The 11,295-nt window shown below is 58.3% G+C and overlaps 5 protein-coding genes across 5 annotated transcripts; 4 read left to right on the top strand and 1 right to left on the bottom strand.

Annotated features, from left to right (window-relative positions):
- Positions 1–841: 841 nt before the first annotated feature.
- Positions 842–1,764, top strand: PpBr36_00609 (uncharacterized protein; the record flags this gene model as incomplete). The annotated part of the gene is made up of 2 exons (XM_029887801.1): positions 842–1,141; positions 1,237–1,764. 2 exons carry the CDS (start codon positions 842–844, stop codon positions 1,762–1,764), a joined length of 828 nt encoding a protein of 275 aa, XP_029752500.1.
- An 822-nt stretch (positions 1,765–2,586) lies between these two features.
- Positions 2,587–4,308, bottom strand: PpBr36_00608 (uncharacterized protein; the record flags this gene model as incomplete). The annotated part of the gene is made up of 2 exons (XM_029887800.1): positions 2,587–4,242; positions 4,282–4,308. 2 exons carry the CDS (start codon positions 4,306–4,308, stop codon positions 2,587–2,589), a joined length of 1,683 nt encoding a protein of 560 aa, XP_029752499.1.
- Positions 4,309–4,914: 606 nt separating this feature from the next.
- PpBr36_00607 (uncharacterized protein) lies at positions 4,915–7,280 on the top strand (the record flags this gene model as incomplete). The annotated part of the gene is made up of 4 exons (XM_029887799.1): positions 4,915–5,048; positions 5,146–6,066; positions 6,157–6,443; positions 6,532–7,280. The coding sequence occupies 4 exons, from the start codon at positions 4,915–4,917 to the stop codon at positions 7,278–7,280; spliced, it is 2,091 nt and encodes a 696-aa protein (XP_029752498.1).
- Positions 7,281–7,808: 528 nt separating this feature from the next.
- PpBr36_00606 (uncharacterized protein) lies at positions 7,809–9,715 on the top strand (the record flags this gene model as incomplete). Its single annotated transcript, XM_029887798.1, has 3 exons — positions 7,809–8,036; positions 8,278–9,030; positions 9,125–9,715. 3 exons carry the CDS (start codon positions 7,809–7,811, stop codon positions 9,713–9,715), a joined length of 1,572 nt encoding a protein of 523 aa, XP_029752497.1.
- Positions 9,716–10,029: 314 nt separating this feature from the next.
- Positions 10,030–11,064, top strand: PpBr36_00605 (uncharacterized protein; the record flags this gene model as incomplete). Its single annotated transcript, XM_029887797.1, has 1 exon — positions 10,030–11,064. One exon carries the CDS (start codon positions 10,030–10,032, stop codon positions 11,062–11,064), a length of 1,035 nt encoding a protein of 344 aa, XP_029752496.1.
- Positions 11,065–11,295: the final 231 nt, after the last annotated feature.

Genomic DNA, 11,295 nt, shown 5'->3' with positions numbered 1-11,295 from the left:
GCCGGACCAGAACTCTATACCAAATAAACCCCGGCGCCATCAGGCACAAGCTTGGTTCGCGTATCCAGGCGCCTTTGCTATCGCACATGGCTCTGTTTCTCGACCGGGCTAACTGGGCGCCTCGCCCACATGGGCGTCCTCCTACCTTTTTTGCCCTTTCTGCAGCTGTGCCTGGCCGCCGGGGTTTAGATGGATGCTGCTACTCGGGGGGGCTGTCTGCTCTGCTTCTTTGTCTTGCTTACCTGCCGCGCGGTAGTGTACTAACGCACGAAGCCATTAGGTTGGCGCTTTAAAATGTGACTTGGCTGTGTTTTCTTCATCGGGCAGAAGGAGAACGACAGTTCTATGACTTCCCCGACGAATCTATCACTTCACATCGTATACTTTTCTTTTTTTTTTCTTTTTTAAGAAAAATCATTCATTTCTCGGCCAGCATTATCAGAAGTCTGGCCTTCAAGTCTTGATCGACAGGTCGAACATGATAATGGGTTCGCTGCTCGGTCCTATCTCGATCCATGGACCGGGTCCGGTTAAAGTTGGTGGCTTGCCGGCCGAACGAATTTTGAATCTGTCGATTTCTGCGTGCCAAACGAGGAGATACGAAGCCAATATTGGGAGTTTGCGAGGTATTTTCTCTCCCTTCAGCAGTGACGCAGATTCCCTAACCTCGTACAAGTAGTCCTGCTGTTCCGACTTGCTCAAGTCTTGAGCTCTTCCATGTCCCTGCGCTCACTCTTTCGGCGCAAACCCAAACGTTGGAAGCTCAGCTGCTCACATCACCTTGGCACATCCAGCCGTAACTCATCGTCCTCAGCAGCCTACTACGATCGCCACCTCCACAATGCGTCTCGTTGCATTCCTGGGTCTCGGCATGCAGGCAATGGTGCTGGCAGCCCCGGCCATGGCCTCGACGTCGATGATGTACAAGGAGGAGGAGTGGACGATCCACGATCTCTCTCGGTTTTGTGGCCATCGCCGCCACCATGATTACGATCATGGGCACGGCCGTGATTACGATGGCGACCATGGCAAGGGCCGTGGGCACAGACACGGCAAAGATCATGGGAGAGGGTATGATCATGGACGCGACGGCCATCATGATGATGACCGTCACGGGTATGACAGAGATCGAAAGGGTCACGTCAGTCCCCCTTCCCCCTCCCCCTCCCCCTCCCTGAGCCGAATAGAAAACTGTCCCCAACAAACAATCGACTAAAACAGCCTACCTTGTCTTAGAATGGCCACTACGGCGACGAAAGGAATGGGTATGGCCCAGACAAGCACAGAGACTCGGGCAAATCCGGCTACGGACACAGAGACAACAAGCACGACGACGACGAGCGCAGAGGCTACAGCGAAAGCGACGGGGCGTACGGGACGGCCGCGACCGCAAACACCACAGCGGCACTCGACGCCGCGACCATGCACGGCCACGACCACGACCACGACCACGACCACGACCACGACCACGACAACGACGACTGCCGCTGGTCCTTCACGGTGGTGACGCAGCAGCGCGGCAGGCAGCGCTGCAGCTTCGAGGCGGGCAGGCGGGCGGCGGTGGCCGGGGTCGACTGCGGCGGCCACTTTGTCGTCTCGAGCGGCTGGTCCGGCCAGTTCGGCGAGGGCCGCGGCTTCACCACGCTGTCCGTCATCGACCGCGCGCGCAGGCTCGTCGTCTGGCCCGCCTACGGCGACTCGCAGCTCGAGGGCGGCCGGGTCGTCAGGCCCGATCAGAGCTACGTGCCGCAGCGTCTTCCTTGAGCGGAGAGGGGTCTTTTTTTTTGGCAGAACCCACCGTCGTGCGGGCTCCGGTCTGCTGGTGGCTTTGACTGAGTCCGCTCGGGACTGTAATGTGTGGGGGAGCCAATGTACTGCCTGCACTGGCCCTTTTGGGAGGTTTGGTACAGGAGTTGCGAAATGACCTGCAGGATTTTTGAAATATTCAAGGTCGATAATCTTAGGTAGTTAGGTATTTCAAAAGTATGTGTGAAAATCAGTGTCTTTGCAAGTCTACTATACACACAGCACCCTGTGTCTGCGTTCTTTTATTCATGAGTCCATACTGTAACATATCTGTCTGCCACACTTTGTTTCTGTCTTTACCGTTTTTATCAGCCACGAATTGTTTACCATCACCTACCTATCCAACTCAACCACCTGGCAGAGGGCTTTTTCTGACTTATTCCCTCTCCGCTTATTCTGACATTATAACATCTCCAACAGGTGGCCGAGTCGCATCATCACTGCCGCATTCCCCCTTCCGGCCCTGGCTGCTGGTGCCACTGAAAACCCCGGTTGTGATGACAAAAGGGGCTGCGTGAAAGTGCTTGATGGACCCGTCTTGCTGGTGATACTCCAGTCACCCTGTTTCTAGCGACAAACTTGAGTAGTCTGTCTGCCCTCAATATATCACACTTGCATCAGAGCGATCGCCAACACGCTTGATAGAATGTTGCGCACGGTCCTCGACATCAAAGACCCCGGCTGGCCATCCGAATCTAACCAACATGGCAGTTACTGTATTTTTTTTTCCCTTATTTTACAAACCCAGTAATAATTTTACATATATTTTCTAGTCACAGTTCAAGTCCCCCTCGCCCAGAAATCGCGCCACATCTCCTTGAAGCCATAGTTGGGCGTCTTGGAATCGTAAATCTTGCTCGTCGTGGTCCAGTCCCCGGCGCCTAAACGATCCAACACACCCTTCCTCGGCGTGGATCCAGACGAATCTGCATGCCTCGCCGGGTTCCTCGCCCGCTCCTTGATCGTGTTTGCTAGCGACGGGGCGACGTCGGCGAAGCACGAATCCAGCTCCCTCTGCAGGGAAAAGTAGGGCTTTTTGGCCAGATCAGGCGCCATCAGATTGTATGATCGTGTGATGGCGTTCAGGTTAGCCACCGACAGCTCCATATAGGACTTCTCTGTTGCTTCCCAGGTTGGGTCTCGAAATAAGACGAGTGGCTCCGGTTTCACGTCGGACTCGTGCCGTCCCGTCTGCTCGTCAACGGGCTGCTGCGCCGTCTGCGCCGGAACATCCTTTAGCTCCTCCTTGAGCTCGTCCTTCAGCTTTGCTTGCGCCTGGCGCATCGTGACCATGACCGGATCGTCGGTCGAGCTCGTCGACACCGACATCTGATCGACGTTCCTCCGCCGCGGGTTCCTGACCAGCTCTGCCCTTGCGTACGCCTCGGCGCGCGCCATCTGCTCGGCCAAGCTCCCGCCCCGGCTGGCGATGGTCCTGGCGGCGTGCCTCCTCCAGTCGTTCCTCAGCCTCTGTCTAAACACCCTCGCGGCCCGCGCCAGCTCCTGCTGCTTCTCGATCCAGGGCGGCACCATATCCTGGCGCTTGATCATGTTGTTCATGATGTACTCGGTCGTGTCTATGAACGGGTTGTCGGCCCGCCCGTCCCGCGACTCGACCCCTTTGCCGCGCGGTATGTTCTTGAACTGCCCGCGCGCGATGGCGTTCTCGATCCGCTCGTTGGCCAGCGCCGCCATCCCCGACAGACTGTTGGGCATCGCCCTGTACCCCGGGCTGAAGCGCTCCTGCAGCTCCGACCTGAAGCTCGCCCGCTCGTCCTCGCTCCGGGCGCCCGCCGCTGCTGCTGCCGCCGTCGCGGCGTACGTGGCCGCCTTGTCCCGCGCGGCTTCAAACTTCTGCCCGGCCGTCCGCGCCGGGTCGCGCCGCATCCGCATGTCCACCACCACGTCCTGATGCCTCGGCTTCCCGCGCAGGCCCGGGCTCAGCGGCTTCCGCGCGTCCTCCAGCATCCGCCGCACCGCCGCCTCGGGGGTCTCCTCGCCCGTCCAGGCGGTTCCGCCCGCGGCGACGGCTGAAGACGACGAGGCGCTCGAGATGCCCGCCTCGCTGAGGGCGCCGGCATACTTTGCGCGGAACTCGGCGTCGGCGATCTTGTTGAGCAGGCGCTCCTTGAGCTCGTCCGAGAAGCCGGCGTCCTCGACGGCGCGGCGGCCTGCGCTGCCACCGGTCAGAAGGGCCTCCTCGGTCGCCTGCTCGAGACGTCGCGACATTGCCCCCTGCACGGAGGTGGCGTCGGGTTCGTCGGCGGCATCCCGGTTGTGGTTTTGAGGCTTGTTGTTGGCGGCGGCGGAGGAGGAGGAGGAGGATGCGCGTTGTTCCTGTCGAGGCGAGATGAGGCGGGCGCTCGAGCGCAGCCGCAAAACGCATGGAACGGGACATCTCGTCGCTATGTTCATGGTGAGAAGCAGCACGGGTTGCTCAGAATTGAATTAATCGTAGACAAGGAAATGACCGACCCGGTCCATCCGAAAGCTGTGACCCATGGTGGCACAAAACGGGCTGTGGATTTTAGTTGTTGCGAACTGGTGGAGGATTCAAACTCGATGACGCTGCTGCAGTGTTGGGTGAGGATGGCTGTGGCAAATGGACTCTAGGGTTAGGGGTTTGAGCCCAACACCACCACCCCTGTTCTTCTGCCCTGCCTTGATCTACTCTGTAATTATCTAGCTGTAGTTTAGATCTTGACATTCTTGGCGTACAAGATCTGGGCCCCATCTCTTTTTGAAGGATAATATTTTGAAACAAGCTATAATCATTTAGCATCCTGTTATCCTTTAGTTGTCATTTGCTGTACTTGTAGCTACGAATACACGCGACGATGCACCACAAAGTGGGGGCGCCTCGACTACATTTGGCCTAGATCCCGCGGGGTTCGGTGTTGGTGATAAGGCAAGAAAGACCCTTGATGCAAGGCAACAGGCGCCAGGCTGCCGCTTCCGTCACGCCGGCTTACAGCCCCGTCAGCAGAGAGCAGTTGCGTGAATTGATTTCTTCTTCTATCGCCCTCCCACCATGGAACACCGACAACCCGCTCCATTCTACGGAATCCCGGGGTGCCGATTGACCGATTTCGCAAAATCTGAAAAACAATGCCGTCCGGCCCGACGAGCACCACGATGCCTGAGACTTGCAGCCCCGCGCCATATGGCAGGGCCTGCGTTGGATGTTCGCGCGCCAAATGTAAATGCTACACCATGTCCAACGGCAGCGGCAAGTGCGAGCGGTAAGCAGCCCGCCTTGGGGCCAACCCTTCTACTGGGAACTGGATCTAAATCATGCCGCGTGAGCACCAAATCAAATTAAAAAAACATAAAAAAAAGATGCCATCGCCTAGGTAAAGTCTGTGAGCCTCCCGTACAATTGCGCAAGAAGCGCAAGGCTACTCAGCATTCCCCTCAACAATCCCCGTCGCATCCCACTGCGCCGCCCGATTCCGACCTGGATGCTTCCTCCACTGCCCGTCTAGAGGAGAAACTCGACAACCTCGTGTCGCTACTGCGATCCCAAGGTGTCACGGCCGATCAGTCATCTGCGGTCCAGGGCAATGCTGCGGGCTTCGCGTCTCGGGTTTCACCCGCCTCGGACCCTTCCCGCACTTCTTCTGCCTACCCATGTGAAGCTACTGGAAACTGCTTCTCGGGCGTCGTTTTTGAGGCCAACGATAACAACATTAGCATGATACGCACCTCCCAATCGTCGGAAAACGCGCAGACGCTACAGCTCGTCACGGAAGACATCGCCGCTCATGTCATCACGGGACCTGCTGCCGACGAGCAGCTGAACCACTTTCGTCGCTGCTTCCTCGTCGTCTTCCCCTTCGTTCGCATCCCACCCTCCATGGCGTCTGACGAGCTGCGACACCAGAGCCCTTTTCTTTGGCTGGTCATCATATGCGTGACCAACAAGTCCCTGGCTAAGCAGTTCGCCATAGAGGAGACCATCTGGTCCATCATCTCGCGGCGCATCGTGACCCAGAGGCTGGCCACTATGGACCTGCTGCTTGGGCTTGTATGCTTCACCGCGTGGTCGTACTACTTCAAGCAGGACAGACCCTTCCTGGGAATGCTTTCTCACCTCGCAATGTCGGTGGCACTCGAGCTCAACCTGCACAAGGACGTACGCACAAACGTCTCGTGGCGCGGCAAGTTTGGTCGCTTCTGCTCCGAGCAAGCCCAGAAGCAAGCTCCTCGCACCTTGGATGAGCGAAGGACTATGTTGGCAGTTTGGAGCCTCACAAGCTGGTGGGTTATCTTCTTGTCTCTTGTGCGATTCGCCTTCGTTTCCTTTTTTTTTTCATATCCATCTGACTCGGCATCTCCCTACCAAACCAGGTACTGGGCAGCATACCGCAAGGCAGAACCTATGACTTGGACTTCCTATTTGAGCTCGTGCCTGCGCACCCTGTCGGAAAACACTGAATACGACCTTGATATGGTCCTTGCTGCCCATGTCAAGGCTCACCTCATTGCCAACCAGGTAACATGCGCCTCCCCGGACGATGCTCTCGGTGACGGCGACGATCCTTCGGTTGCAACGCCCCCGTCAGTCTTGATCAAGGCTCTCCTACGTCAGCTATCGGACTTTCGCCAATCCTTGCCGCCACACATACAAACGCACAGTTAGTTTGATCCCCATTGACGAACTCTCCACCTGACCCAAGAGCAAGCTTCCATCCGGTACGCTAACATTGGCCCAAAATCAAACAGGGACCGTGCAGCTCAGTCTCTTGATGGCCGAACTCACCGTGCGAGCAACCTGCCTCAACGTCCCTCCGCCTGATGCAAGGGAACGATCCTCTCCCGGGAGCAACCTGCGCATTCAGCGCCTCCGAGACCTCGAGGCGACCCTTGTAACGACGGAGCGGTGGCGTGACGTCTTCAACGAATTTTCCTCGGCTGACATGGTGGGTGTCTGCGCCGACAACCTGTCGCAGTTCACGCTGTGCCTGGTCGTGGCCTTTCGGCTCACCATGGTCGGCGCCGACGGCGACGAGCCAGGCTGGGACGCCGAGGAAATGCGGCGCCGCATCGACGTCTTTGGCATGCTCGACCAAGCCTACGAAAAGCTCGCCCAGATCACCACGGCTGCGGGCATCATCGCTGACCATCCAGGTCCCCGCTTGGGCATCTGGCAAAAGTCACCCATGATGTTCCGCATGATGAAGGCGTTGCTGCTGGCCGAGCTGCCGCCCGGAATGACCCTCCCGGGAATGGAAGCGGCCGCGGAGGAGAGGGATCAGCACGCGCACCAGCAGCCTGCGATGCGGACACCCGAGAGCATGGATCAGGGCAACGAAGCCGGTGACGTGTTTGCCGGAATGATGCTACCTGACCAAGTCCTCATGTCCATGGCCGACGAGCCGTGGCTGTCGGAGCTCTGGGGTCCCAGCTGGGATACCGGGCAGCAATCGGCCGCCTTTTTCCCTGTCGATTTTTCGTTTACGGATCAGATGTGAAAGAAGGAGGCATTTGCCCTAAACGTGGCCAGGCCAGCCAGTTGCATGACGTTTCCTTGTAGTTGATATGAATGATGACGGTTTTTTTCATAAAGATCAAAGAATGTCCTTGGTAGAGATGCTTGCTGCCCATCCTTCCCCCATGGAGCTCATTACTTACTCTTGTACGCAGGTGGAGCCGGATAGTCCCGGTCTGTCAATGGGTCGCCCGGGGCTATGGCACCCCAATCCCTGCTATCGACCGAGGCCGTGGAACGCCCGGATGAGTTTTGAAACTTTATTTTCAGCGATACCTGCATGTCTTTTTTTTTTTTTTCTGGGCAAGTCTACGCCAATGTTTGCAGGGCGATTTTAGCTCTTGTGTTGCACGCGTTTCTCGCTCGGTAACTCTCCCTTTATTTTTTTTTTTTTTCTCTTTTCTTCCATCTTGGTGTCGATCGACAAGATTATGTGCAACCAAACTACCAGTGTCGGAATCTCGTGGCCCCCCACAGAACACAATACCCCCTTGCCTTCAGCCGACCGACAATGTTGCGATGGCTCCGCGGCAGCGCCAAGTCGGCCCCGGTCCCGTTGCCGGGCGATCGGGTGGTCCCCATGAACTCGCTCGACGACAACGCACTCGTGCACAACACCACACTGGTCGTGTCGTTTGTCTATGATGCTGTGCTCGATCCCGAGAGGCTGCGAGGTTCGCTTGAGGATCTCATCAAGCGCGATGGCTGGCAGAAGCTGGGAGCCCGGATTAGATATAATGTACGAAACACGCGCTCCTGTGGAGTCCTACCCTTTTTATTCATGGTGCATTTTGGGGATGGGGAATTGTTCCTACAGATCCATCTTTTAGACCGCAGCCTGTCTTTTTATTTCATGTTTGTCATTATCTACTGTATAGTTTGTCCAGTCCCATCACGGACAAATCTGCTGGATTCGCACCAAGAAACTTCCCCGTCGCTGCCTCCATTACACGTGTTTTGACAGTCGTACAAACCTACAGAGAGTAACAGGCCGGCACGAATGGCACATACCTTCCGAGTTCACCCCGGCAAGGCCGGCCGTGGCCTTTTCGGCTCATCAGCACGACGTGCCATTCTCGGAGCACCCAGCCTCGGCGCAGATCAAGAGGCCGGACCCGGCCAGCGACAGGCCGCAGCTGATCAGCGACCCGCTCGCGCTGGGCGACCTGTCCTGGGGCGGCCCCTACCGCCCCAGCGGCATCGGCGACTGGTACGCCGACCCCTCCGAGGACAGGCCCGCCGTAGCCCTGCGCGTGCACGCCTTCGCCGGCGGCACCACTCTGGTCTGTCTGCAGTGGCAGCACGTCGCTATGGACATCATGGCGCTCAAGGAGCTCTGCGCGGCCTGGACGGCGGTGCTCGCGGGCCGCGCCGACCGGGTCCCCGTCCCCTTTGGCGCCGACAGCGATCCGTTCGAGCCCCTGGTCTCGGGCACGCGGCCCGCCTCCGAGACGCACGTCCTGGAGGGCAGGCAGGCCGGGCTCCTGGGCCTGTTCAAGTGGATGAGCGGCTATGCGTACGACATGCTGGTCAGGAAACACGAGTGGCGCGTCTTGTGCGCTCCAAGGGCCTTTTGGCAGCCGAGGCTGGAGGCGGCGGTCGAGACGCTGCGGGGCGAGGCCTCAGCGAGGGGCGAGGATCCCACCAAGGTGTTTTTGTCCGAGGGCGATATACTCCTGGCGTGGATCGTGCGGTGCCTCGTCGTGCCCAGGAATCTGAAGCCCAGCACGACCGTAGGTTCAACCCATTTCTCTTCCTCTCTCTTTTTTTTTCAACACCAGTATCTCTTCTCCCATACCCTTGGACTAAAAACCTGCTGCTTTCTAGGTCGTAGTCATGTTCACCATGAACATGATCAAAGCCTTTCAAGGAGACCTGTTCCCTCCAGCCAGCGAAGACAGGCCATACATGGGCAACGCCTTCTCGTACTGCAACGTCCTGCTCAAGGCCGGCGACGTCACCGAGGGGCGCCTGTGCGACGTGGCGGTGGAGGTGCGGCGGGCCATTGCGGCGCAGGGCACGCGGGCCCAGCACGAGGCGTACTTTGCCATGAGGAGGAGGTCGCGGCTGCCCTTTCCCATGATCTTCTTTGGCGACAACGACATGGTGCACCTGTCGGCCACGAACTGGTCCAAGGCGGACCTCTTCCAGCTGGACCTGGGGCCGGCGCGCACAGGTGCTGGTGGTGCTGGTGAAGCTGGAGCTGGTGGTGGCGGCGGCGCCGACGACGGCGCGCCTCCGTGCAGGCCGTGGTACGTCCAAGGCCTCAGCAGCCCCATCAGCCCCCCGGATTGTTTCACGATTCAGGGCAGGGATGGTCACGGCAACTATTGGCTCGAGGCGCCGAGGGTCACGGGAAAGTGGGATGAATTCATGGCTTTTGTGGACAAGGAGCTCGACAGCCATGTCATATCATGACTCTGATGCACTTTTGCTGCCAAGCTTATTTTTGTTGTCTTTCTTGACGCTGAAACATTGGGACTCTTTGACTGAAACGAAGGATGACGTGCAACTTTGTGAGCATGCATTTCATCAACAGGTTAATATGCTGAACTGAACCCATATGATTGTTTAACGGGAGCAGAGGAGTCGAGCCTGAGCACTACAAGCGTAGCCAGCGTTTTTATTTTTATTTTCTGTTTGTCTTTGGTTGTCAAATGCCGAGATATTTGCAAGTTATTCAGAAGAAGCGAGTCCTTGTCTAAATTGTCTATTCACCACAAAAAAAAAAAATGTCAAACCGCCCAATCTGCGACGTCGACACGCCCGACCCCTGGGTCGTGGCAGCCAACGGCCGATTCTACCTGACCTTCACGCTCGACAACCGCATCGAGATATGGTCGTCGCCGACGCTCGAGGACTTTGGCAGCTGCGCCAAGTCGATCATCTGGCAGCCGGCGGCGGGCTCGGCGTGGTCGGCCAACATCTGGGCGCCGGAGCTGCACTACCTGGCGGGGCGGTGGTACGTGTACACGTGCGGGGCGCCGCCGGAAGAGGGCAACGCGGGCCACCGGACGACGGTGCTGCGGTGCGCGGCGGGGCAGAACGACCCCATGGTGGCGGCGGACTGGGAGTTCCTGGGCCCGGTGCGCGGCATGCCGGCGGACCAGTGGGCCATCGACGCGACCGTGTTCAGCCCGGACGGCGGCGGCCGCGAGCTCTACTGCTGCTGGTCGGGCTGGCCGCCGGGCGACCGCTCCGACACGCAGCAGGACCTGTTCCTGATCCGGATGCGGAGCCCCGAGGAGGCGGCGCCCGAGACCCTGGTCTGCATCTCGCAGGCGCGGCTGCCGTGGGAGCGGCCCGACGGCGGCCGCCGCGGCGTCAACGAGGGCCCCACCTGGCTCGACGTCGCCGGCGTCTTCCGCGGCATCGTCTACTCTGCCCACGGCAGCTGGACCAGCGAGTATCGCCTGGCCCTGCTGGCTCTCGTCGGCCCCGACCCGCTCGATCCCGCCGCCTGGGTCAAGAGGCCCACGCCCCTGCTCGTCAGCCACCGCGAGTGCCCCGGCCCCTACGGGCCCGGCCACGCCAGCTTCCTGCCGAACCCTCTCAACCACCAGAGCGTTTACTGCATCTACCACGCGACTGCAGAGTACGGCCAGGGCTGGGCGAATCGAAAGGCGAGGGTCCTGGAGCTCGGCGCAGCTTGTTTCGGCCCGCATGCGACCGAGATATGTTGCTCTGGCCAGGGACATGGTGGGCGTCATCATCATCCTGGCGTTGTGTCGGGCCGGCGTACCAGAGACTCTTGCACTGTACAGTGACGGCAGAGTAAAAAAAAAAAAAAAAAAAATGACGACTATGGAAATTTTTTTCTAGTATTACTAGACTAGACGAGCGGGTATCATTGACCATAACAGAAAGAAATTGCAATATTGGACGCGATTCACGGCAAGGGTCGCATCCAACTACTTCTCCAGTCTTTTTTGTTCGCTTCGGTTTCCATTTCGTTTCGTTTAGATTCCCAGTCATTAAAACCCTCAGACGAGCATGAG

The sequence above is a fragment of the Pyricularia pennisetigena genome, chromosome 2 (genome assembly GCF_004337985.1).
Source record: "Pyricularia pennisetigena strain Br36 chromosome 2, whole genome shotgun sequence".
NCBI lineage: Eukaryota > Fungi > Ascomycota > Sordariomycetes > Magnaporthales > Pyriculariaceae > Pyricularia > Pyricularia pennisetigena.
The sequence above is the reverse complement of the archived record's forward strand: the minus strand, read 5'-3'. Positions and strand labels throughout refer to the sequence as shown.